This window comes from Hipposideros armiger, unplaced genomic scaffold (genome assembly GCF_001890085.2).
Source record: "Hipposideros armiger isolate ML-2016 unplaced genomic scaffold, ASM189008v1 scaffold_3, whole genome shotgun sequence".
Taxonomy (NCBI): domain Eukaryota; kingdom Metazoa; phylum Chordata; class Mammalia; order Chiroptera; family Hipposideridae; genus Hipposideros; species Hipposideros armiger.
In genome coordinates, this window is record NW_017731353.1 from 1128406 (window position 1) to 1155604 (window position 27199).

At 51.5% G+C, this 27199-nt stretch overlaps 1 protein-coding gene across 9 annotated transcripts in view; it reads left to right on the forward strand.

Annotated features, from left to right (window-relative positions):
• MVB12B (multivesicular body subunit 12B) overlaps nt 1–27199 on the forward strand; it is a 192688-nt gene that overhangs the window by 125077 nt on the left and 40412 nt on the right. For 8 of the 9 annotated variants that reach the window (XM_019636394.1, XM_019636354.1, XM_019636345.1 and 5 more), the window contains one exon: nt 25088–25143. In XM_019636394.1, coding sequence (XP_019491939.1) covers nt 25088–25143 — 56 coding nt within the window. Of the gene's footprint in view, nt 1–25087; nt 25144–25528; nt 26821–27199 lie in introns of those variants that run through there. The other variant, XM_019636364.1, reaches the window with a different exon arrangement.

The following is a 27199-nucleotide window of genomic DNA, read 5'->3' on the forward strand; positions in this document are numbered from 1 at the left end:
AGTTTGAGCTCTGAGCAACAGCAGTTCGAGTCCAGCCCGAGCTGAGCAGCCGCTGAGCTGCCGATAGCAGGATGGCTCAGCTAAAAAAAAAAAAAGAACCCTCTGCAGCGTGGCGCCGAGAGGGGGCAGGGGCTTTGTAAACCCCCTCCCCCAGGCTGGGTGTGATCCTGTAACTTGCAGACACGTTCGTTCAGGCTCACTGTCCTCCCGTCTGTGGCAGGGCTCCTTGTACCTCTCACACAGGGCTATGAGAATTCAACAGGGACAGTCACTCGTGCAGCAAACAGTTACTGAGAACTGCTGTGTGCCTAGCCCAGAGAACAAGCCTGGTTGGTAACATGCCCTGAATGAGGCAGAGCCTGGGGACAATGGGTAGTTGCATGGAGAGCGAGGGGCCTACACACACCAGCTGGATATGACCCGCCACCATGAAAATTCAAATACAAACTGTGGAAATCAAGTGCGCCCTTCAGTTGTTGAGCTGGACCATTGGCGAAGGCTGGGTGACCACAGGCACACAGCGCAGACGTCTGCAGAGTGATCCTGGCAGATGAGGCCACAGAGATCCGCAGGCCCTTTCTCTTCAGGCTGTCTGACTGACAGGCCCGGCCTCGCTGGTTTCCTGTCATTAACGTGGTTTCAGATGAGAGTGAATATGCCCAGAGCACCTCCTTGCTAAGGCTCATTTCCAGAGGAAGGCAGAGAGTCATTCTTCATGGTTAAAAGTAAGGACAGCCTGTAATTTAGGCAAATTTAGCCACTTCCTACCTTTCCTGCCCTGAGTCCCACGGGCAGCTGTGCTCAGACTGGGGTGACTGTTGTGTTATTACCTGCAGTGAGAAGGACTGGCTTCTGTCCTCTCTTGGCCAACCTTGCCATGGAGAAGCAAGTGACACCTGTGTCTGTTTGGTTTTAGGAATAATAGTTAATATGTATTGAGCGAAATCACTTCCATGTATGAACTTATTTAATCCTCACAAGCACCCTGGAAAGCACATGGTATTATAAACGAGGAACTGAGGTTCAGAGAGGTTGAGTAAGTTTCCCAACGTCACACAGTGAATCACGACAGTGCCCCCCCAGGTGCCTCCATTGTGCCTTCCACAGAATTCTATTATCACCTTTCACATTCTGCTGCTCTTAGTTTAAAGTTTCTTTCGCCTTTCCTAGACTGTACACTCCATGAGGGAAGTGCTTGGCCCTATCAGTATGTACCCCTGGCCTCCTGGTGTATGTAACATCAGAGTTGACTGTGAGGGCTCTGCCGTCAAGTTCATGTCACCGTCCGGCCTCCCTCTGGCTGACAGCCTGGGCCTGAGCCACATCGGCGGCTGCAGAGAAGCACCGGCAGGAAGGCTCATTAGGTGACAAGCTCTGCTGGGTACGTGTAGTGTGTAGAGCAGAGACCCAGGGCCCTCCCTGGGAAGGGAGGCCTGGCTCCCAGGGAGGCGGGGGGCAACTTCCGTGTCCTCTCATTAGGCAGCCTAACTGATGGCCGCCTGAGCTTGCAGATCTGTCCAGGGACCAGTGGACTCTCCACTTGCTCCCAGAGCAGCCTGGGAAGCCAGCCCCCATTGCAGTGGCACAGATGGCAAGCCCAAATGACAAAGTAAACTCCAATATGTCTTGGAGACATTGTCAGCCTACAGCTTATTTGTCATGTCATGGCAGCCTCCTGGATCAGGGACGCCCTCCCTCCCGGCCTTGAGCCCTCCCCTGGGTGAGGATTAGTTACAGGAAACTGCTTATTAGAGGGTTGGGGGCAGGGCAGAGACAGGGTTTCCAGAACAGACATTGGTCACTTTCCTTTGGTGATTGGGAAGTGAATAATAATAACACTAACAGCTAGCTAGCATTTATGGAGTGTCAGCCCCTGCTCTGAGCACTTTACCCAAACCATCTCTTCTAGTCTCATAACATCCCTAAGAGGTATAGGTCATTAATCCAGGCCTACAGATGCAGAAACAAAAGCACAGAGAGCTTAGTTGATTTATCCACAGTCACACAGCTCAGGCAGGCTGGTCGAGCATCTACTCGTAACTTCCACACTGTTGTCCGGGTGTGGTTGAAGTTGCAAGGACATTTGTCCCTTGCTCAGGGCTGGTGCCCAAGCAGAGAAATGGCCCCTGGAGTCAAGGCCACTAGTGCAGCCAAGGGATCCCAGCGACGTCCTGCAGGCCGTGTGGGTGCAGACCAGCTGCCTCCTCCAGCCTGAAACAGGAAGTGGGGGAGGGCATAGGGCAAGAGCATCTCAACTACCTGGCCTACTCCCACGGGTAGCAAGGCCCCACGGTGACAGCCTATGGCAGTGCTGGGCAGAAATGCCTGTGTCTGCCCCAGAGTGTGACCTAGCTCCTCAATGATGACATCTTTGCTTCTCTGGGAGAGCAAGAGGCCTGGGAGGCATAGTGGCCACCAGCTCTGCCTTTCACCCCAAAACTGTGACCAGGAGCCAGGCCCTTCACTGTCTGGGCCTCCGTTTCCTCAGTTGTAGAAACAGAAATGGAGTCAGGAAAAGCCTCCTCGAAGAATACGGTGAAGATTCAATAAGCTGAAGCTTGCCAAGTGGCCTGGCCCACAGTAGGTGCTCCCACTGCAGAACAGTGGGCTTGTGAGGGGACTTGTCTAAAGGGACCCACCCCTCTGCTCACTTCCGAAGGAGGAGTGGGCACTGTGAAGGGGTGATCGTGAGAGCTGGCTGCACCGTCAGTCCTTTAGTGCTCCACGGAGGAGCATGGAGACCAGACCAGGGGTCGGCAAACTGCAGCTCGCGAGCCACCTGTGGCTCTTTGGGTACGTTTCATCTCAAAAGTTTGCCAATCCCTGGAAGAGCCAATCCTGTCCCTCACAACAGTTTAAAAATTATTTGAAAGCTCTAAATATATTTCTACATAATCACCATTATGTGAATAATATCCTTTAAAATTTTTATAAATGAAACTATGATAGTTTTATTTTCATTTTCAATTTTACTTCAGAGCCTGCGGCTCACGAGCCACAGTTTGCTGACCCTTGGCGGCTCTTCCATCTGAAAAGTTTGCCAACCCCTGGACCAGACCATAGCAAGGCTCTGAGAGAAGTGGGTTCAATCAGGCCTATACGCCTAGCCTCACAGGCAGTAGTGGTTCAAACATGCTGGGGGCAGGAGGCAGAAAGGGGAGCAAAGGGCCACAGGGAGCTCCGAGGTGGGCCTTCCCTCGCCCCCTGCCCTCGCCCTCTGAGAGGCAGGAAGAGAGAATTCTGGAGGGCCTGGGCTTGGTGCCCAGGACACGTGTCCTTTGAAAGCATTTATTTATCTTTCGGATTTAGCTTTAGAGATGAGCGGGGTGAACTCACAGCCTGTGGTCACAGGTAAGCAATGAAAAGCCAGGTGCATATAAAGAGCAGATTAGGTGAGTCGCATGATTGATCCCAAGCTGTTTGCCGAGTCTCTGTGTAAATTCCATGCAGGTCGGTTGATTGAGGACACCTGGAATGTCGTGGGCTTGGCGATTATGAAAGTCATTTCTCAGCCCTCTTACTGGTTGTGCAAAAGTTGCACGGAAACACCCCGTTCCCAGCAGCCCCCACTCGACTGGGAGGTGGGGAGGCTCAACTTAGGAGAGCCTTCTTCAGGTGCTTGGGGTATCAGTGACCAACAGAGGTCCCTCCTTTTTTTCTGGTAGATGGAAAAAGGAGAGATGCTACCCAGTGCCCCCGAGATCTCCGTTTTGTGTGTGTGCACACAGATGCACACCCGTGTGGCCACGCATCCATGCAGGTTTGCACATGTACACACAGGCAGGGCGCCCAAGTAGAACTTGCATTGTAAAAAATGGACCCAGCACAGTTCCCGGCATTCAGGCTCAGGCTTTGCAGCCAGTCATTTGTTAAACCCTGAGCCCTCCTCCCCGCTGGTCACTCTGCTTGATTCTGGGCCGTAAAAGGCAAAGAAGACAGGCCCTGCCCTTGGCCTTGGGATGCATTCCCGCCAGTGCCTCTACTCAGCCAGCACTCAGCTTCACGTGCGCGCAGGCGGACGGGCCCTTGGAGTTGGCCTGGGTGCCAACGTCCCTCCCGTGTTCCCCGTTGGAGCACAGTCTGTTTGGTGATTTGGGGGCAGCCAACCTCCACGGGGCCTCCAGGTTGTTTGGCTGAACTGGAAATTGGTTGTGTTGCGAATGTTGCTGTAAATAACGAGGCCGCTGTTCAGCCTCTCTGTGCTGGGTTAATAAGTGGGAAGTGTTTCACCAGCGGAGGAAAGAAAACCTTGTCACAGCCTGTTTCCCCCAATGGGGCCTTTGCTGTCTGATGCGTGTGTTTGGGTGTGGGGCACAGGGGCCGGGTGAATTGGGTTTGGGTGAGTTTCTTGGCTGAAGTAATTGGAATAGTAATTGAAATATCTTGGGGAGGGAGAAGATGGGAAGTTCAAGGGTAATTGCTAACGGATGCCAAAAATAAAGGAACTGTGAAATGCTTAGCAAATTCACAGATCTTTCTTTTCCAGTCATTTCTGCAAATTGCAGTCCAGTTCATTCTCTGGGACAAGTGACGTGCTAATATTGCGGCGGGGGTGAGGGGTGGCTATCAGACAGTGTGGTTTCATTTTAAATGCCCTGGACTCAAGTCCCAGCTCTGTCCCTAAGACAAGCCACTCACCTTCTTGGAGCTGCAGGTCAGTCTTCTGTCCAGTGGGGATTATGGGAAAGACTAACTGAAGAAAAGACACACCGAAAGTGCCTTGTCAGCCGTGAGTCACATAAGGACGACAAGATCCCAATATTTTCAGCTCAGCAGGTTTTTATTGAGCATCTATTTTTGCCTGTGCTGGTGTCACATACCCAAACCCTGTGACGGTGCTGCCTCCCTGTAAACCCTCCCCAGAACCGCTGGTGCTCAGCACCCCTACCCACTTGCTGGCTCGCCCCCTGCAGGCCAGGTGAATGAGCAGGTGAGGGAGAGGGACGCGAGCTGCGTGGAGGTGGGCCAGGGACCTCACGAGGGCAGGAGGGGGACCCGAGCGCTCAGGTGGAATAGCGGAGTCACCATTAGCTTTTGCTGTACTCTCAAGTTTTGAGTTTTGTTTTCAACTCCGAGGTTGGAAATTTCAGTGACTGTTTCCTCTCCTCCGACTTGGACTGTGAATGCACCCCGTTCCCAACAGCACTGGAACTCATGTCCCCTGGTGCTTCGTGGAAGAGGCGGTTAGTCACAGAGGCTTGGTCTCTGCTTACCTGAGGCTCACGCGTTTCTTGCCGTGCCACATTTTCACACACACACACACACACACACACACACACACCCTCCCTCCCTCTGGCCCCCCTTTTCTATGAATCATCGTTACCAACCTGGTTACCATCTAGGCCTCGGGTGAGGGTTCACCAGGCCCCGAGAGAGAGAAAACGAATGTCTCATGTCCCATGTCCCACCCGGGAACAATCTAAAAGAGAAAGATGAACATGTAAAGCACATGCTTCCTTGGTGCCATTTAGCACCCATTAACACTTTCCTTTGGTCCCTTCATCAATTTGAAACCATCTCTCTATACTGAAAAATAGCCTCCCTGCTTTAATTTTCAAACTTCAAAGGTTACTTTCGAAATAAAGTTTTTCCAGCGAAATTCCAAAGGTTTTACACATGTGTGAAAGGAGGAGTTTGGCTGTTAAAACGTGTTTGCGCCACCCCTCGGTCCCCACAACTACAAAGGTTCCGCGACCGCCTGCACTTTGTTCTCTTAAATACTGTCCCCGTCACTCACCACCGGGTCACGCGTTGCTGCAGCCTTCTTCCTCCCTCCTCCAGGCTGATTTTTGTTCAGCTAAAGCCTAGTGGAACAAAGTAGTTTTAAAAATTATTATTACTGGAAGAAATTTCCGTGTTTGGCCGCTGTTCACAACTCGGCAGCTGCTCCCATGAACCCCAGTCTCTGTAACTTTGAAAACCACAGTGGCCAGGGACTGGCAAATGGAATGGTGGCCCTGGTCACAGCCAAAGGAATTTAAAAGTGAGAATAAGTTTGCAGAGATGTGGGCGTGGTTCATTTTCACCCTGCACACCATTAGATCCCCAAACCCCAACTAAATAATTGGGGTGGGGGGTGAATTTTTGAGCCTCCGATGCTCCGTATATGGCTTTGCTGTCGTGGGTGACTTTAGAACAATAAACTTTGATAAGTCATCTTGAAAATCTCTTCCCAATATGGTAATTAGGCTATAAATGTTTTCGTAGGCTAATTCCCCAAGATAGTCCCAAATGCCCAAATTTACTTATTTATTTTTTCCACCTTTTTAAGATTTTTATTGGGGAATTTGGGGATGGGAACAGTGCTGGGGAATTGGGGGAAAGGAAACAGACAAGTTGCTGTCCTTTTGTTCTTCAGTCTAGTTGTGGAAGACATTGCTTCACTGGCCCAAGTTGGCACCATGATTGTGCTCTTCCCGGGGGAGGCAGATCAGTTGCCGGCTTCTGGATGGCCGTTCACTGCGGCTGCTGGCCGCTCACGCTGGCTGCTGGCTACATACGGTAGCCCATGGCAACCCACTGCAGCAGGGGTTGCAGCTGTCGCCGGCGACTCACAGCAGCCCAGCCCCAGGTCGAGCTGTTGTTCAGCATCTTAGCTGTGGAGGGCAGTGTCACTGGCCCTCATATGTGGGATTCGAACTGGGGCCCCCTGGCGTCCCATGCCAGCTCTTAACCAACGCTCCACTCGGCCGGCCCCCAAATGCCGAAATTTAAAAACAGCCCTTTAGCATATAATTCCTCCCCAAAAATGTAGTAATGTAAAAGTGAAACAGTTTGATGAACCTTTAGGACTAATGATTCTATAAATAAAAATCAACGTCACTTGTAAGTTATTTAAATAAATTTTGTCACTAAAATAAATTCCTCCATATATTATTTCACTGTTGATAATTTTCACAGTGAGTTTATGTAAAACAGAGTTGGGCAACACTCGGGGCTTTTCTACATCGTTTTTTTTTTTTTTTAACTGAGCCATCCTGCTACCTGTTGGCAGCTCAGCGGCTGCTCAGCTCAGGCTGGACTCGAACCGCTGTTGCTCAGAGCTCAAACTCTTGAGCGAGCTCTTAACCAACTGAGCCACTCGGCCGGCCCTCGGGGCTTTTCTGATCAGGCTGTCGGTGTCCTTGGCCGAGGTTCCCATCTTTGCCGCTCCCGCTCCCCACCTCAGGATGTCCTAACCTTTGGCACGAGCCTGGCTGAATCGTATAGACCATTACACAACTGGGGAGAAGGACCAGTTGTTTTCAGGCCACCTTGACTCGGAAGCTTTCTTTCCTTCTGGAACATGAGGTTTGCAAAGGCATTGTCGCCCACAGAGGCCAAGTTCTGCATTGAGCACGGGTTGGTCCAGCCACCATTCTCCTCCGCCAGCTCCTAAAGCCTTGTTAGTCATTGCTGCACCGGCAGCAGCATCGGCTGAGAGAGCCCCTCGTTAATGTCCATTTATAAAAAAAGAAAAGAAGGCCTCTTAAGATTCTCAAACCACCTTTACCCTTGGATGTGTCCCCGGCTCCCTGCCCTCTCCTGGGGCATCGAGAAGCCTGTGCTTCCTGCTTACATCTTCACACAAGTTAAGCAGCTCTTCGCTCTCCCCGAAGTTTCCTCTCTTCCTGCAGGAGCAGTTTCCACGCCGTCACAGCCCTGGCCACACCTCGCTCACAAACCCCTGCCCTTTTTTCCACACCACCACGCGGTGGGGCTCACTCCCTCGAATTGCAGAGCCAGCTGCGCCCCCGGCCACGTTCCACTCTGTGATTGATCCCAGATGCCTTTCCGTACCCCCCACCCCAGCTACGCCCCTTTTTTTTTTAGACCTTTGTGATCCATTCCTTTCCAGCACCAGCAGTTGGCTCTTTGGTGGGGTCAATTTTTTTTTTTTAATAAAGAAACAATCACATCAAGAAAGTTACTGCTTTTTCAGGAGGCAAGTGGAGAGTAGCCCAGTTGGGCTGAAATTCAGGTGCTGAGTGGCTGACGGGCTTACTTACCAGCCAAACACCCTACTCACAGAACTCCAGTTTGACAAATGACAAAATGGCAAATTATTTCACGTCATGACCTTTGTTTGGGATTTCCACCGGAAGCAGACACCACAAATGTTATATCCTCAGGTACCAAAGGAGAGCCTGCTTCAGGGCCTAAGGACACAGCTCCCTCCACTTCTGCCTTCTCTGCGTTCATCTTACCTCAGACGACCCTCTGGTAGACTCACGGGACGTGTGGAAGTGTCCCATCTCACCCCACAGAGGGAAGGAAAGATGTGTGCTAGAGCAGCTCCCTAGCTCCTGGCCATTGGGGGTTTTACAGGCAGAACATTTAAAGCCACCTTGTGTTTTCACAACCTTCAGCGAAAATGAAATCACAATTTGGCACGTGTCCAACCTGGATGGACTCAAGCTGAGAGCCCCCAGTCACCAGGCTGGCCCGCTCTCTGCCAAAACGAAACAATAAAAACAAGCAAAAAAGAAAAAAGAAAAAGAAAGGTGTGCTTTCAAAGCCTGTCAAAAGACAATTTGGAAATTCTTTCGTAATAAGGACCGAGCAGCCTGTTAATGACCCGTGTCCTCTGAGAGCCCAGGCCAGCAGCCCCGAATGTTGTCTCACCTAGAGGCAGCCTTTAACTTTGGGTTCTGGGGTCCCTTCCAGGGCTCTGCTCAAACGGTTTTTCCACTGACCCAATAAATGATTACATAGCAGTCAGGAGACCCGTATTCAACACCCGGTTCTGTTACTGGCCCGCCGGGTCGCGTTGAGCAAGCCAGTAAACCTCTGAGCCCGGATGTCGTCATGGTGAAAAGGGAACAGGGTCTGCCTCGTGGGGAACAGGGTAGAAACTAGGATGAAGGAGATAACGGGCGTGCAGCCCCGTAGAAAGTTACGAAGCCCCACAGGTGTTCACTCTGTGGCTCTTATAACTTGGGGTCTCTGAGTTACATCTCTCGTTTCAAAGCTGCCCCCTGCCCGCCGACGTCCACACTCCACACTGGCCTATAGCTTTGCCTCCCTGCAGGGTTTATTTCCCCTGAGGGGTGTGGTTTGTTTTTGTTTGTTTTAATTTTATGTAATATTCCCCCTCTCCTGGAGCTTTAAAGAAAGTGCTTTTCCAAACAGGCCCCTGGTTTCCTTTTGGGCCTTGTGTTTCGTGATGGTCCCCCTCTGGCTGAGGCCTGCAGCCTGTCCACGCTCATTATTGCAGCAGCCCTGAAAGCCTCCTGGCGGAGAAACCACTTACGTGTGTCTTTTTCAGCAGTTAGGTTCCATCGAAATGTGTCCACACTTTATTCTGACTAAAGGGTCCCTCTAAAAAAATCTCAGGGCAGGTTTTCAAGTGGCTGGAAGTCATTACTTGGGAAGCAGAGGAAGACTTAAGGAGGAAAGTCAAGAATCCAGTAAAAGTTAGAAATATGTCCCTTAGCTTCAAAACATGAAGAGCTCGGTTTAAGTTAGGTAGAGAGAGAAGCCTTCTGTCTGGATTCCAGAAAAGACAGTCACAGGCTACCTGAGTTTATTATCTTTTTTTCCTGTTATTGCAGGTAAAAGCCGTAGAAACCCGGAGTACTCAGAAAACTCACTGTGTATATAGAGAAAGACAGACTAAGGACCCATCTGGGCTCCTTTCATCTTGTGAGTGTTAGAGGCTCAGTCCACGTAAAGGTCTGGACTGAAGAGAAACCCAGGGTTATGTTAAAGAAGAAGTGATAGATAATCAGTTTGTGAGGGGAGTACCTGGTGTGTTTGGGCACTGGTATTTCTTGACATCTTGTCTGAGATTGTGAAGGAGTGTCAAGACCCTCGCCTCCCGAGCTAGACAGACATGGTTAGCAGTACTGGCCTCCCTTTGACCAGAAGAGTGGCTCCCTTGCCCCTCACATCCATCAGATGGGCTGACCCCACTGGCCTCACGGGGCCATGACACAGGGAAGGGTCTAGCACAGGGCCTGGCACAAAGTCCAAGGCTTTTACCAAGTGATAGCGGTAACCGGGGCTGCAGTACTGCCTGCCCCTGCCAGGGTTAGTCCTGATGGGTAACAAAGTCCTGTTTGTGCAAAAAAAGCTTCACAGCACTGTACCCCTGAGACCCTTGCAGTCATCTGGACCATGAGACCCTCACCGCAGCCTCCAGGCCCAGAGCGGAATTTCTCATGGCGCTGTTGTCCCAGAGTTCCTCAGCCCAAGTCTCCAGAGGCTTGGGGCTGGGGATTTGCGTTTTTCACAAGCATCCCAGGCCATTCTGACACACCTGGGAGTTTGAGAACCTGTGTTTTGGGGAGAAGGGGTGCATCTCCTAGAGTGTGGGGGCCAGCTTTGAAGATCCATCTTTAAAGCGCGAAGGTAGAGCTTACTAGTGCTCACCCTTTCCTCCCTCCCTCGTCTGGACTGGCACCTCTCCCACGAGTGCCATTGTCCTCTTGAGGGACAAGATTGCTCTCCAGAGAGAGAGGGCTCCTAGGTCAGAGTTTCTTTTTGCTGAGCTGGCTTCCTGGGAGGCATTGCCCTGCTTGAGAAGCAGTGTCCCTGTGATTGGGTGATCTGCCTGGGCTTTCCGGGCGGGGCTTCCATTTGGAACCACTGTTTTTTCCCTGCCTGGGACATCTGCAGTCTCATGCACCTCGGTCTCAGCTGCTCTGGAGGGTGCCTGCCTGCCTCTTTGAGGGGCCCCCATCACTCCCCCCCAAATGAATCTGTCGCCAAACCTGGCAGAATTGCACCTGGTCGCATTGGCTTGCCGAGGCTGCTTGCCGCATGTGGGGACCCACTCTCACTGCATAATGAGGCAGGGCCTGGCGGAGACGGCTTGATCTCTGACTTTGCTGTCCCCTTGCTGGAGATATCCCTGTGAGAGCCATGGGCAGTCGGGCCCAAGTGTCTCCACCTGAAAAAGGAAGGCATGCCACCAAACTTCTGGCTTCACCTGCCCATGTCCTTTGATCTGTTTATCCTCAGTTCTAACACCCATATGTCAGCGCACGTCAGGTGAGTGTTCGCTTGTGCCAGCGTCGGCCCTGCACGTTGCTGCACGTTGCTGCGCTTTCCATCTCCTGCGGAAGCAGCTGCGGGCGCCCTGTTGCATTCCACATACCCTTCTGGAGTTGAGAGGGATTGGAAGGGTGTGGAGCCCCGAGCAATGCAGCTAATGTCAGGGCCAGAGGGGTGGGCACCCCCGCCCCCCCCCCCAGTCCCGGGCACTGCAGCGGGGCGGAGGGCCGGTTCCGAAGAGATCTCTGGATAGAATTAAGAGGCACCGTGGAGTCACAGGAGTCAGGCTCCCTGGGTTCGAGTCTGCCTCTGCTTCTTGCAGCTGTGTGCTCCTGGGCTGGTTGATTAGCTGCTGTTTGCCTGAGTGTCCTCTGTAAAATGGGAATGGTGGTGATGATGGTGGTGATGATGATGGTGATGGTGATACGCACCTCTTTCACGGGATTGCCATGAGAAATCAGTCAACACAGAGAAAGCCCCTAGTCCAGGGCCTGGCGCAGAGCAGGAGTTCAAACAAGTGTGGAAGTGTGAGCTGCCCCCACCACCTCTCTCTCTGGGATTAAAAGGCCTGGAGACGAGCGAGGGACCAGGACAAGTCCCTATTGCTCCGGGTCCCCAGGTTGGACATCCAAGCGGGCGGCAGAGCTCCGCACTGGGATCAGGAAAGCCGCAACAGGAAGCGTGTAAGGGAAGAGAAGTCGCCCTCCGCCTCTTTCCGAGGAGCGCAGGCACAAGGCCTTGCCGCCTTTGGATCGACCTGAGCGGGCTGTGCGCGTGGCTCTCTAGGGATCACCCGCCGCCTGTTGTCTCTGAATCACACTGCTGGGGAGCCCTTTGTAGAGATCCCAGGTTTGTAATTAAAACAATCGAGAAACAATTTTCACCATATATATATATATATATATATATATATATATATATATATATATATATATATATACACACACACAGAGAGAGAGAGAGAGAGAGAGAGAGAGAGAGAGAATAGCTGAACAGGAAGTCGCTTTTAAGCAGGTGTTGTGCTGTGAGCCATGTAGAAATATTATTTTATCATCAACCCAGCACAGTTATCTCATGACTTGAAAGAAACTAAGGGAACATCTTTTCTACTAACCTAGCGTTTTTTAGCGCCTAATATCATTTCACATTTAAAGGTGACAGCAATATCTTTAACGTTTTTCTATTGGATTAATAACGTTTAATGTTCAAAGCAATAAAGCGAAATGTTTTCGTGAGGGTGCTTTATATCACTAGTGGAAAATTCAAGTTTAAAAAAAAAAAAAAAGACACCACACACAAAGTAATAGATGTCGAGAGCCATAAACTCAAAAGGGAACCCGGGCATGGAGGTGATTTCGTGGAGCCTGTGGGTGTGCAAGGCTCAAGCCTGCCCGGAGGGGTGCCAGGACGGGCGTGCTCTTGGCAGCGAGCTCCCGGAGCCCTCGCCCACTCCCCCAGCCATTCATCTCCACCCAGCAGCGGAATATGACAATGTTAGCATTTTTCATTTCCCTGACGTTACCATTAATAAAGCAATGATCCAAAAGGGGCTTTGCTGAGTCTGTTCTTTATGCTCCCATCACTCACGACTAGATAATTTCACACAGGATCGTTTTAAAATTAAATGACGATAAAAACGCTCTGCTGTTCTGTGTTCACCAGTTCATAGAAGTCTATCAAGTCATTAATGTGTCATGACAAACTGCTCGATGGATACAAGAGTAATTAATTATTTGAATAAATAACAAGTTGAACTTGGGGCTTTGAACCACAATGACATACGCATCCCATTAAGGGCGTCTGGGAACCTTTTCAGGGCACTGGTATGGAGACTTAAAATGCAGGCCAGGGTGCAGGAAATGATGAAAAACAATTCCGTAAACACAGGGTGATATTTTACACGAAGAAAGCCAAAGTGTCACATTTCCGTGGCCGCGTGGAGTTCGGTGTTAAAAGCTCCCCGGCAACGGCCGTTTCGAGATGCCGCTTGATCAGCGATGATTTCAGGGGACAATTACACAGATTTTCATAATCACCATTAATCTCTGCAGATTTTTTTAAAGATAATTACAGCGATTATTATTTAGATTTCTCTTTTACATGCCCATTGTAGAAAGGAGCAAGTGCTTATTATACTGGATAGTTCAAAGAACCTTGGATTAAAATTCTTTGTCATCTCAGGGCTCATTATTTCAACTCGTGTTGCCTCTGAAAGTTCATCAGCTCCAGAAATTAGGGTAATATTAGCAGGCTCTATTATTAAATCTTAAGGTTGAGCTTAGCGCCTGGTTAGAGTGGATGGCTGAATTGTTCTTTGGTGGGACTGCTGAGTTCAGGTGGAATTACTGTCAGGTGGCAGGAGATGCCCGTGACAGCTACCGTCAGGGATGGGTGGCAGCCTCACACCTATCTTCCATGATAGACTTACAAAGTGAACTAACAGCCAATATTTAGAGAATACTTTTTTGTGACGTGCCCTTTAAAGGTTAATATTAAATCTGAAATCCGGGTAATTTGTGACATTTCCTAGACACTGCAGCTAGATAGAAAGGCACGTACCCCTGGTGTTTCCAAGTCAAGGTGGGTATGGGGTCAGGCATCCGTTCTGTCTCAAGTTGGTCCAGAGAGCATGTCCATTGGAGCCGAGTTTGGGGAAGGGGAGGTACTGTTTTCAAGAGAAAGTATTTCCAAGGGGAAAGTTTCTTGAAAATTCTGCTCATAGGAAACGCACCTGTGTGTGCGTGGTCGGTGTGTGCACTCCTGGACCGCAGCCCTACTACGGCATTAACTCTGTAATCTGTCACTCCATGCCCCTCAGTGGGGGCCATCAGAGCCCACGGGCCTCAACCAGCTTAGTGAGGGGGGCGGTGGCCAGGCCTTCAGTTTTGAACCGGGAAGTCCAGTATTTGAGCTTTCTGTGAAATGAGGGAAACACAAGACACGGAAATGCCTTTTTTTCTCTTCAGATTGTTTTATTATTAAATTATGACCAGGTTCAAGTGCACACAAGCAGCGCAGTCTTACATGAATGTAGATTGGGTTCGGATTGCTTTCAGACTTTCTGTAGCTGCTCCCTCTCTGTTTGGCCCATGCTGACCTGTCACTGTGACTGGTCTTTTGGAATCACCTGGCAGCTCTAGGCAGGAAGGAGCCGGGGGACCAGCTCAGGCAGCTTCTCCCCCAGTGGCCGCCCCTCCAGGGCTCACCCCCCACCCCAGGGCTCCAGCCTTAGCTCTGAAGCCCTCACCCTAGAGTCTCAAATTTACTTGGGGGTGCCCAGGTCCCGGGGAACACGATTCCACTGATCAAGGTCAGGATATCTCTGTGCTGTGGTACCAAACTGTCACGTTTTGTACCATTTTTTAACCTGTGGACAGTCTCTTTTCAAATCTTAAATGAAATTTATAACAAGTTTATACCTTCCCAATTTGTGCAATACTCAAGCCTACTAGCCTATTGCTAAGGTACTTGGGCAAATAAACAAGTAATTAAAAGCTTACACGTTGATCATGGAATCAGAGAAAAGGAATTGGAATGTCTCTTTTTCACAAAGTCCTAAAGAATTCCCACTACGAAACAGCTGTCTTCTGGAAAGCGGCTTTCATTCATTCATCTTTGAATGAATGAGTGGCAGTGGCTTTCATTCACCTCGTTTCTGCAGGCCCTAGGCCAGCGTGGAGCTGAGAATGGGACATATGACTAGAGCACAGTAGCCCCGGGAGGACAGACCACTGGTTCAGTGAGCAGTAGTTCAGAAAGCTCCCCAAACGGATGAAGTTTCAGCTGGTTTCGGGGGTTCATGAGCAGGAATGGGCTCTCTGGGCTGAGCCTACAGCCAAGAGAGGGGCATATCACAAATAGAATGCATGACTCAGAACAGGGTGAGTACGTTGAGGCAGCTAGAGCCTCAGGTGCAGGGTGTGGGGGGAGGGGAGCGGGAACTGGGCCACAAAGCGAGGCTGGGGTCAACCTGTGAGGACCTGGACTGTGGTGGCATTTGGACGTCACCCTGTAAACTTCAAGAAACAGCAGAAGTTTTTTTAAGTAAAGGAATGGCACAAGGAGAGAGAGACCTGCGTTTGAAAGCTAACTCTCAGAGCGGGTGGGTGGATTCGTCTTGGCCACAAGTGGCGTTTGCCCGGTCAAGTGCCCAGAAGACACCACTCGTGATCGCTCCTTAACATCTAACCCCATGTAGATTCCATCCACTTTCTCGCCTCTCCTGATTATGCTTTTCTGCTTCCATCTTTAGATGATTTCTTCATGTCATGTGGGAAGGTGTTTCCACCTCGTCCTTCATATGGTGGGAATGCAATGGATTTTATTTTTACTTTGAGCAAAATGTAGCTGTTCTCTGCCCCAAGCCGTTAAATAACTTAGGAGGTTTAGAAAAGCGTTCCTGTAGCAGAGTGAGAATGTTCTCGTTGGTGTATTTGGAGTTTCTCATGGGTGTAGCGTGTGCGCAGCCACTCGCGGCCCTGTTCTCCAGACTCCCGCCCTCCCAGGCCCCGTAGCTGGAAGAGACCCACCCTGAGTCTGAGGGAGGCGGTCTGCTGCCAAGTCCCCGCTGGCCCCCCACCCCCGGGCTGCTCTGAAGGACAAGTAGGAGGGTTGGAGGGCCCTCAGATCCCTCCCAGGACACTGGCGGGGGTGGAAAGGTGAAGGGGCCACAGGATGAAAGTGGCAGTTGCCAGCAGGTGATCTGTGTAGAGCTGGGCAGACAGAGAAATGAGAAATGTCGGGGTAGGGAGCTTCCCAATTGCCCATGCCAAATAGAGGCTCAGAGACTATTCATCTGTGGTGTGAAGTCACCTTTGTTTTGAAGAGTATGGCATCTCCTACCAACCTGGCAAATGAACTGCTGACACCAGGGGCAGTTTTCTCCACTTGCTTTTGGGGCTCTTTTCCAGGGGGCACCAAGCAGCCGGGCCCAGCTGGGGCCTCACTGTTACAGTTGAGCTTGACTTGTAACACCAGAGATGGCGGACCCTCGGGAGAGCCGTGGCCAGCGCACCCAGTGAGGTCTTCCTGGGCAGGCCCTGCTCCCGCCCCTCCAAACGCCTTTGGGTTGGCACTCACAGCCCACACGCTACATAATTTAATGTGGCTGCACATATGTGTTTATGTAAAAGCAGGTAGAGAAGGAAAAAGGCCTATTACCTTGGAAAGGCATTGTCCTCTAGTGCAGTAAGAATAATAACAACGGTGAGCACAGTTATCGAGCTGTTAGTTTGTACCTGGGGCTTTATGTTTTTTATCTCATTTTAAATTCATAGCAATCCAGGTATTATTATGTCCTTCCTTCTACAGTTGAGGAAAGAGAGGCTCAGAGATTAAACGCTTGTCCTAAGTCGGGTGCGGGGGAGCACAGAGGACCCGACCTGAATTCATTGCTTGGAATACGCACCGGCTGCTTGCCGGGAGAATCTCAGCTGTCACTGCCATGTGCAGTGCCTGCTGCAGGCCGGGCTGTGCGGCTGTCCTCTATCACCGGCTCACCCCTCAGTCGAGCTGTGGAGTGGACACGATTATCCTTCTCTGACAGATGGAAGTCTGAGTCAGAAGCTAAGTGACTCACCCAAAGCCGCACAGCCAGCGAGTGGCTGAGCCCAGCCCGGTGCTCACGCGTCTCTGCCTCTGGTGCCCGCTCCTTACCCCCACGGTGCTGCCTCCTGTGCGCGGGACTCAGGAGGCTTTCGCCATGCTGATAAATCACTCCGTTTGGCTTATGAATAACATGGCAAAACAAATTACTTTGGGGATCTGGAAGGAAGTTGTTGGCCTTGTGTAAACTCAATTGGAATGTCACCGGGCAGACAGCTCTGGAGGCGTCTACAAATATCTTCCAAGGAATATCCCCAAAGTGAAGTCACCAAGAACGCAGAATGGACTTGGTGTTTTGGTTTGCAAATGAGTTTTGAGAAATGGCCTTGAGATCTTGAGTTGTTGGCATTTTTTTCCCCATACAAATTGTGAAGGACTTTTGAAACACTGCAGGAAAGGGAGAAGGGCCGGGTTGCTGGTTATTTACAGCTCCAAGCCCCACACAGGCACACAGAATGAAAGGCCCCCCACCACTCCAGTGCGTTTAATTTTATCCTGAGAACGACTACCCGCCAATAAATGCCATGTTCACCATCATCTCTGCAAGGACGTCTGAGGTACCATGACTCAAGTTCACTTAACACCGCTTGACAGCTGTAAGCAGATAACAATTGAGATGCTGGTGATGGAGTCTTTTTTTTCTTTACATTTTTTACCCCATGATTTTGTGGCTTTTTTTCTTATCAAGCATGTTGAAATGAATGCATGTGTTGATAGGAGCATTTCCATGTTGAGATTGTCAGTGAGGGAAAGGGTTGGCAGCTCTGAGCATCTGTGGGTACCCACGGAGATGGAGTGGTCCTGGGTCCAGAGCCCATGGGAGTTGGTCAGTGGTGGGTTTGGGGAGAGCCTACAGAAGTCTGAGAGTATGTGTTTGGCGGGGAGAATCAAGGGACGGCTCTGCGGGACTGCCTTGGCAAGGAAAATTATAGTTCTCATATGAAGGAAGATGCAGGAGCTATAACCCTATCCCGTTGCCAGGCCAAGTTCCCACAGATTCATGGCAGAGCTGCCTGTGCACGAGAGAGTCCAAGTTTATGTCCAAACAAATACAGCATGCAGAGTGACTACTTCCCCCAAGAACTGCAAAGGCAGTTATTCGGGTCAGTTGGAGAAAAAAAAAATCACACACCGTCCCCCCCACACCCCCCGCCTTTTCCTTTTTTAAAATGGGGGGGGGTGGTATTAATACAGTAGCAGATTAGAGCTTTATTTGTTTAAACCTTGCAGATTCTGTAAGCATTCACAGTCCTCTTGACTTGCAGTGCCTGACTGTAAAAAGAACAGTTGAATGAGCTCATTGTTTCCTGGTTTTTCTCTTTAATGTATTTTACAAACACGCCGGTGACAGGCCTGACACACTGATTTCTATGTAGTCGCACTTGAGTTTGGGATTACAGCATTAATAACAGAGCCCCATGCATCACGCCGTTTTTAAGCATGATCGTTATGATAAAGGGCATATACTTAATTACAGGCCTGCTTAATTACAGCTCTGCTGAAGCTCGTTTGTTTAGGAGAATGCTAATTGCGCTACGGAGCCTGGGGCACATCCTTGCTTTCATCTGCTGTAGGTTGCTCGTGGATCAGCCGTTTTGTTAAAACTGCCACCAAAAATAAAATTAAAAAAGAACAAAAAAGGAAACATTGTCCTGGTACTAAAAGGAGACCTGCCTGGCACATGGCTTTCGGTCAGAGTGAAAACCAGCGTTTTTGCTGAGCGCCCCTCACTGCGGGCCGCGCACTTGGCCTCTCTTGTCCGACTGCATTTCCTTTCACTCCCAGAGCAGCCCCCTGAGAGAGTGGCGTATCATCCCCATTTTACAGACCGGGTCGCTAAGGCTCAGAGAGGTGAGGCGGCCTGCTCTGCCACACATCTGCCACCTGCTGGCTTGGAGTTGAGGACCAGGACTGTTGACCCCACGGGCCAATCTTTCCCTGTCACACCTACTGCAGTGTCACCACAAGCTGGACTCTGGGCTTGAATCATGGCTCCTCAAGCTGCATAACTCCTTTAAGCCTCAGTTTCCCTAAACATAAGCCACCAGTGATCATTTTGGGGGTTATTTGCTGTGTGGTCAGTCAGTTTCCTTTCCTTTTCTCTCTCTTGTAAAACTGGGTCAGGGGAGAAGTTGTGTTACCTCCAAGGTCTGGGGGAGCCTTAGTTATGTCACACTGGGAGTCAAGGGGACTGTGCTCTAGGAATGCCACCTTTGGCCCCAATGAGTAAAGGATGGGCTCTGTCCCTGCTTCCGGGTTGTGACCACAGATCGGTCATGCAGTGTCTGTGTGGGAACGAACCCCCATACAAACCCCAGGCTGATGTGGAGAGCAGGTTGGGGTGAAAATGGACCTCCTGAAGGTGGCTCCCTGAAAGCAGGGGCCTGTCAATCAAGGCTCTATTTCCTGCTTCTCCGCATGCGTCACTCTGGGTAATAGGACCCCGCAATAGACTGAATGCTAGAAGGAGTGCCAGTCTCCCCGGCGCTAATAGAGCAGTAAAGACAAAATACTGGTTTCAGCTAGGGGAGAAAGGAAGGGAGGAAGGAAACGCGCGCCCCACCCCCACAACAGCCAGGGCAGAGGCGATTCATGAACACGCTTTTGGAACTCACGAAAAACGCCAGCCATTTATTTTAAGACTTACGTTTGGCAAACCTTTAGATATCTTAAAATATGGAAAGGCTGCCCAGATAAGGAGAGTAGAAGTGGATCTTATGGAATTAGAAGGGGGGGTTAGCAGCTCCACAGGTCAGCTTTCCACCCAAAACACAAAATCGCTCCCCCGCTCCCCGACACGTGGCTACCTCCTGAACCCTCATCCTCCCGCTCGCGTTCTTCCTCACATCTTCCCCGGAGGAGGGCAGGGTCTCCCCTCTGCCCCATCCCTCTCGCCCTTCTTACAGTGACAGCTCTGAGAATATGTGCAGACATTTGGTCACGGTCACCTTCAAGTCTCCTCTGATTGGACCAGAGCCCCCATCGTGCTGTACTTCCCATGTGCTGGGCACAGCGCTGGACTCTGGGGTCCTGAGTGGGGGTGATGACAAACGAAAATGGACAGGGTCATGCTGTCCTGAGCATCAGGCGTGATGGCTTCCTCTCCTTTCTTCAGGTGGTCTGGCTTCAGGCCTCTCACCATCCTGGGCCTTCTTGGAGGCTGCCTGGGATGGCCCTCTGAGAATGCGGTCCCTGCACTGAACCCCACACCCAAGCTCAGAGCAGATGTGTGTGGCTCCCTGGCTCTGGTCCAGGACTGTAGCACTGTGACTTACGATGGCACCCCTCCCCCTTTTAAAATAGTGAAATCATGTTATTGACTTATTCAACTACAGTCATGTCTTTTTCATATCTTCTGCTGTTACTCCATATCTCTTTCGTGCCGTGTAATGCAGGTGGTTTTTTTGGGCCTAAAGTACAGGACTTAACATTGACCTTTAGTAAATTCCATTTGTTCAATTTAGCCCACAGTCCCCACTTTTCAAGGTCTTTATTGGGCTTCTCTGTTACCCAGTGTATGGGCTGTCCTCCCTGTCTCCCCATAAGGAGACTCCACATGTCATCACTGAAGTGACAGGTACACTGCCCTGGACGCCCTCCAGAGAGGCTGCCCAACACCGTTCTGTTAACCAGCTAGCTGGGCATCTAGTCCACTCAGTTATGGGTTCTCCTACCCTGAACATTGTCCAGTCTCATTTACCCATCTTACCCCCATGGGTAACAGGAGAAATTGGGTCAAATGCTTTGCTAAAATCCACATTCTTTCGGCCTGCCATAATCTTTGATATACTAGATTTTTAAACAATAAATGAAAGCCGGCTGGCAGATAATCTGTTCATCAAACTCTCACTGGCTCCTGGGGACTCTGGGCCCCTTTAAGGGGCTCCACACATGGATGAAAATGTCCTGTTCCTCTGGAGCCAGCTCCCATTCCCAGATCCCAGCCCTAGGATCCTGTGGACTCGCTTTCTCTTCTGTTTCCTAGAAGAACATGAGGAGCAGCTGACTGAGCCTGTCTATCATGAACTCTAAGATAAAGTGGTCATCTGTCCCAAAGTTTCCATCTCTCTCCCTTCAACACACAGCTCAGTCCTGAGGTCGGGTCAGGTCCGAGGGGCTCCCCTCACCACCTCCTCCGCAGTTAAGCCCCACCAGGAGGGCATTGGGCAGGGGTTGAGCAGGGCCACCACAGCCCTGAAGGCTGCCTGTCCTCAGACAGTCTGGGAATGCCTCTTCCTCCCTTCTCTCCACACGGGCTGCCTTTGTCACAGTCCTGCAATGATGACGCTTCTGGCCTTCTTTCTTCAGCCTCCTCAAGAAGTGTTTCTGGGAAGCAATTGCTTTTGAGCCTACCTGAGGGTCAGAAGGTGTGCTGTGTACTTGGGGGATTAGCCCTCACTCTGCCGCTACCATTCTCCAGGTTCTCCAGGTCTGGGAGCAAGGACTTCATCTCAGAAGGGAGGGCGGGGAAGGGCCGCTGGGGTAGGGGGTGGCTGTGCACAGAGAGGGCCTTCTGAAAACGCTGTGTGTGTGTACGTGTGTGTGTGTGCGCGTGCGTGTGTGCATTTATGCATACATGTGTGTATATATAGATATATAACATAAAAATACTACAAAAATATGTAAAATAGACATTTACATATGATGCAGTGTACATTTATTTTATATAAGTTTATTTTTATATATAATATATGTGTACATAAAAAATGCCATTATTGCTCATATCCAAGTTTTATAAGTTACTTTTTTCTGGGTCTTTTTCTTTTTCTTCTCAATTATATTTAAAGCCAGCCTGGGCAAACCCGCTGTTCCCCACCCACCATCACAGCCAGTGAGGCAGGAGCACAGCACTCCAGGAGGCCGGTCACCGCAGCTCAGAAAACCAGTCCCATGTTTCTAGATCTTTCTTTTCAAAGACATGACTGTCAGTTAGTGTTTCTCTCTCTTTCTCTCTCCCTCTCTCTCCCGGGGTGAACTGCTGAATGGAACAGGGTGTTCCTTGCCGTGACGGAGATGCTTGGGCACTTGGAGGTGGTGGTGGTCAACATTGTGACAATACCAGATGCCGCTGAACTGTGCACTCTAAACTTTATATAATGTGAATTTTACCTCGATAAATTCTCAGAACTAAAAGAGTATAACTCTCCTCCCTGCTTAAATCTTCCCAGTTCCTGGAGATGATTCCCAGACTTCCGAAAACCCCTGGCTTTTATCCCCACCAGCCAGAACGGGGTGGCAGGCAGCAGCTCACCACACTTCCAGGGGGGTAGGTATGTGCCCCAGGCAGGAGCACCCCCTCCACAGGGATTTCCTGTGGGGAGCAGCCACCCTCCACGCTCCAGCACAGCCACGGAGCCCCTGTGGGCCCTGCCCTGTGACTGGGACACAGGAATGCAGAGGCGACTCGCTCGTGGCCTGCGGCGGAGGAGGGGGGGGCCTCAGGGATGGCTTCCTGTAGGAGACGCACTCAGAGCAGACCCCAGGAGGGTGGCCAGGCTGTAAACATAAGGGGTGAGGGAAAGGCCATTCTGTGAAGGGGACGGTGAAGGGTGCACGGCCTCATACGCCAGTGAGGCCCCACCATGGAAACCCCCCTGTTGACTTCCCGTTGGGGGCACAGGTGGGACCGCCGGCCTCAGGCTGGGAAGGAGCCGCCTCCCTCCCTCTCTGCCACCCCAGGGCCCCCCAGGCCTCCCGTTTCCTGCGGGTAAATCGGGCCTTTGCAGGTCACCTTACCACCTTTTCAAGTCACAAGCTCTCTAAACACATGTTGACATTTAGATAGAAGCAACTGTCGCCCGGGAGAAGGGAGATCGTAACCGTATCTTAGTGGAAAGCCCCCAACACTAATAGGGTCTTTAAACCACCAAAGGCAGAAAGCCTGGTGAGTGAACCATCAGGGGCCCTCAGCTTGGTGATGTGTGCTGAAGATGTGCTCTCTGAACCCCCCCCCTCCCCCCCGGGCACCCGGTCAGCATGCGTCCTGAGCACAGTGCCATGGGGCGCGTGAGGGAGCCCTGCCCTGGACCTGCTGTGTGTCTAGGGGGCAGAGAGGAGCCAGGAAAGAGGTGCGTGTGTGCAGAGAGTGACACAGCTATGTAAGTGACAACAGTTGGGGGGAAAGCTTTGGGAATTGAAAGGAGAGGTAAGGTAGGCTGAGGCTTCCAGCGCTTGGCTTGGTATGGCCAGGAGAAGGGCCGCAGATTGGCGGTGAGAGGGGAGAAGGCGGTGGTGAGTCTGCCTTTAGACCATTCGAGCCCACACGCACTTCCTGGCCCGTAGGTCTGGTCAGAAGGAGCTTGCAGAAGGGCCACCGGGAGACTTCGGGAGGGCGTGATGATAGTCGTCAAAACCTCGAAGGGCCCTGGTGTGGAAGCAGCAGCAGATTTGTTCTCAGAAATTCCGTTTTTACCTAATGGACTTTGGAGTCATTGCTTATTACCTGTGTGACCGCAGCAGGCCCCAACCTCTCTGAGTCTCTGGTTCCCGATTGGTGAAATGACCAGAAATGCTGTGAGTGCCACATTCCCGCCTTTGGCTGTGGCATTGGGAAGGGGGTATGAAGTCAGAGTGCCATGGAGGGTGGGGGGCAAGTCTGCATCGGGCAGACAGTGGCAAGAGCTGGGGAGGGAGCATGGCCTCTTCTTGGATCTTGGGTGAGGCCCGGTCCTGCTCTTCTCTAGAAGGCGTGGTGGCCTTTTGAGGGTCTTCTGGTCACCGCTTTTCCCGCTGTAAATCAGCCTGCGTGCATAGGTGCTCAGGTTTCACTAGTACGTTTACATGTGTGACATACTGTGTAAGATTACTCTGGGCCTTTTCCCCTCCATCCTTTCTGGGGAAGTGTGACGCTGTTCCCAGCCCATAGCCAGTCCTCTTCCGGGAACTCAGGCAGGTTGCAGGGGTCTCCTGGGACAGGAGACTGCAGGACCATGTGTGTCTGTCAGGCCTGTGGCCACGCTTTGGCCAGCAGCCCTCTGAAGAAAGGAGGAGGTGTCCGCTGTAGCAGCTGGGCCCAGCTGGGCTGTTACTTTTTCTTCAGACTTACCAGGGAAAGCTTCACTTTTTTCTTCCTGAAATAAATTATGAACATAGTTTAAAATGAGCCATTTGGCCCCTCTTGCTGGTCAGAGCGGATTTGTCCCAGATTCCTTTTCTTCCTCTTGTTTCCTTTTCTGCTGCTTTTCTTCTTTCTGCTTCTGCAACTCTTCTCTCTTAGGACTGAGAAAGAACTGTCCCCTGCTTGTGTACCAGAGACGTTCTCATTTCAGATATTGGGGGAAGCAACGATCATATTTCCCAGGGAACAGACCAAGGCTTCTGTCTGTCACTCGCATTTCTTCCTAAAACCACAATTTATCAGAAGCCCCATCTACCTTCAGGGTGAGGCCCCAGCACCGACTGCTGAGTGACGGTCCGGCCCAAATGGTCAGGACCAGCAAGGCCAGCAGGCCTGGCCTCTGCTCATTCCTGACTACTCGGATGGACGTGACAGAAGCCAGGCCCCAGGGCTGCCAAGCCTTCACGCTGGGCGTGCCCCGCATCACGTTCTGTTGGATGTGACCTATTCACTGTGCCAAGATTTCCAGCACCAACATGGTATCAGAGCCCTCCTCTGATGCTGTAATTCATAAGCACACTTGTCCTGAGAGAGAACGTGCCAGCAGAGGCAGCACCAGGTCGTGATTTTTGCCATGTGCCTTTGATAGCGATGACCTGGGGACACAATGGGTAGAGGACAATGGAAAGGGAACTGCACCACCGACACCCCCACCCCCTTGTTTGTATTTGCGGGGACCCTTCACACCCTTTCTCTCCTGTTAAAACCAAGAAGACTGGCAGAGCCTTGAGTCAGCCCTGGAAGCCCTGGACTGGGAGCAAGTTCACAGTGGTGGCTGTGCAGCCCCCTCTGGCTGAGGGCCTGCTCTGTGCCGGGCACTGGGCAGGCACTGCATGCACCCCCAGCTCACAGGCACCCCTTTAACACAGGCCATGCCATCCCCTTAAACATAACTTAAGCTCACCCAGATCCAAGGCCAGGATTCAAACCCAGTCTACCTGACTCCAAAATCACTCCTTCCTCCAAACTGACCTCCCATGAGCCCGACAGCCTGGGGTGTGACATTCTCAGCTGAGAGAATGTCTAATGAGCAAAGCCCACCTCACGGAACATGGCTTCGTCCCCTCTCACTCGCATGCATTTCTGTCCTGCCCTCAGCCCCTCGGTGGCTCCTACCACTTACAGGTCAGAGACCAGGCTCCTAGGGTGGGCTCGGGGCCCTTCTCTGCTCCCACAGCTCTTGTCCACACAACTGCCTTCTCTTCAGGGGGTGTGTGAACCATCTGCCTCCCTTAGCGGATGTGTGTCCCAGGAGCAGGGATGGTACCTGTGTGCAGGCCGGCTGTTTCCAGCCACCAACTCGTTTGTACTGTGTGTGTTGACATCTCAATTACTAAACACCGATGGTGTCTGCAATGCCGTTTTCTCTTTTTCTTCCTTCTTTTGCAGCAATGGATGGTGTGCCTTTTATGATTTCAGAGAAGTTTTCTTGTGTTCCAGAAAGTGTAAGTTTTCTGCATGATTTCCCCTCTCCTCCCCCGCCTCCCCCCCAGCCTGGCACGCATGGCTCTCCTGGTGGCCCTCACACCCCCGCCTCTATTGGAATCATTTCTGCCAGAGTGTTCTGCCCTGCACCCGGGGACAGGGCTGCCTGGGAACTGTGTTCCTCTCCGGGCCCCTCAGCTGGCGCTGACCATAGTAGGTTCTTGAAAAGGAAAGAGAAAGAACAGGTGAGGAGCGGGGAGGGAATGAGACAGACAAGCCGACCAACTCAGATGCAGCCGAGACTTTTTGTTTCAGATGTGATGGTTCATTGGACTGAACTTCACTGGTTGCAAATGTTCTTGGTTTCCAAGTTCAGCTTAATGATTCTTGTTCCTTTTTATTTAGCAATGACAATGTCCTGCAGAAAGAAGGCTGCCTCATTTTCCCATTTTAATTGCTACATTTGACTAATTGATAACCATGTTCTCTGCTCTACGAGGAAGACCCCCGTGTGGCAGACTGACCCTGCTGTGCAGGCTGTGTCACAGCGGCCTGTGGGCACCCACTCCCTGCAGGCCAGCATTGACCCCATGATACATGTGAGCAAGCCGAGGCCCAAGCCAGGCTCCCGAGCTATGTTTAGTGACCAAGAGACGGGCAAGCTGGCTGGGCCTGAAGGCCAGAACTCAGACCACGAGAGGCGCCCGCCGCACGGGACGTGGGGTGGCCGTGACCGAGGCTGCAGGCCCTGCCTGGCATGCCTGGGACCCTTCCTCATATGATGCCTGGCAGTGACTCTCCCTCAGCTGTGCAGGCCTGGCCCACGCCGGCTCAACAGACTTGTTTCTGGGTTGTTGTTTTTTGTTTTTTTTAATCCTTTCTGCAGAAGTTTTCTTTGAGCAGCTAATAAACGTGAAGGCCCTGGTTTGGGCACCAGCTAAAGAATCCTTCAGTATTTTTCTTGGATCCAGCTTAAAACCACCCGGCTTGCGATTTGACCTGCTCTGTAGTTTCCATTTTCATGAAATATAATAGGTCTCCTCTGAACCCTTCTGGTAAGCAGCTTAATCTTGAAAAATGCTCCTGACGTGACATGCGGGGCATGAGTAACTTCAGCAGACTCCACTTGGCTGCGTTGCCATGGAGACGCTGGCGCCTCTCCCGCCTGCTCCCTTGGAGAGGCTGTTCTGTCCTGTGCACCAGCTCCAATCGCGAAAGTTTAGTGGGGCAGTTAGAGCCTAATGATACAACAGCTGGACCTCTGCTGGATCCTGGGCAGCGCGGGCAGGCCGCCCCGTTCTCACACCGCTCAGGCTGGCAGCAGGAGAGAGCCAAACTGCTCTGTGGCTACTGGCAGCACAGCCCTGCAAGCCGAGTGCCTAATTTGGTGGCCCTGTCCCAAGATCACCCTCACTAATGCGCTGCTACCGGGGTGCTGCTGACTCAGCAAGTTCTCAAGAGGCGTGGACTAGGGCCAAGCCCAGTGCTTCCCTGCGCCTCCCTTAGCCCTCCCAGCAGCCTGGCCAGGAGGCCAGCCCACGCTGCCCTTCAACAGGAGAGGAAGCGATGAGACCTACCCTGCGGCTGCATCATGAGGAGGCCGAACCCCGCTTTCAGGCCAGGTCCTTGGATTTTGGAGCCGGCTTCTCAGGAAAGCCCTGCTGGTCCGGCCACGGGGCTGCACCTCAGAACCATGAGGGCCCTGCGGTGTCTTTGTAGGAGACTGTCAGGTTTCACCTGTTCATCCGGGCTCCCACCACTGACCCGGGCTACAGGAGGCAGGGCCGCTGCCCTCACGGGAATGCAGGGTGCCAGTGTGCCCAGAGGGGACTCAGGCCAAGGGCCTCAGAGATAGGGTTTCTTCTGCCCCCTCACTATGCATTCCAGCCCAGGCTTCTGTGGGCCTCCAGCTGACTCTGGTTACCATGTGTATTTGATTTTTCATTCTGTCTGTTGAAAAGCCAGCATCTTTAAGAAAAGGGCTCCATCTTCATGAAATTATAGAAACACCCGTTAAAATGCAGCGTTACTTTTCACTACTACTGTTTTCTCAAGTGATAGTTGATGGGCATTTTC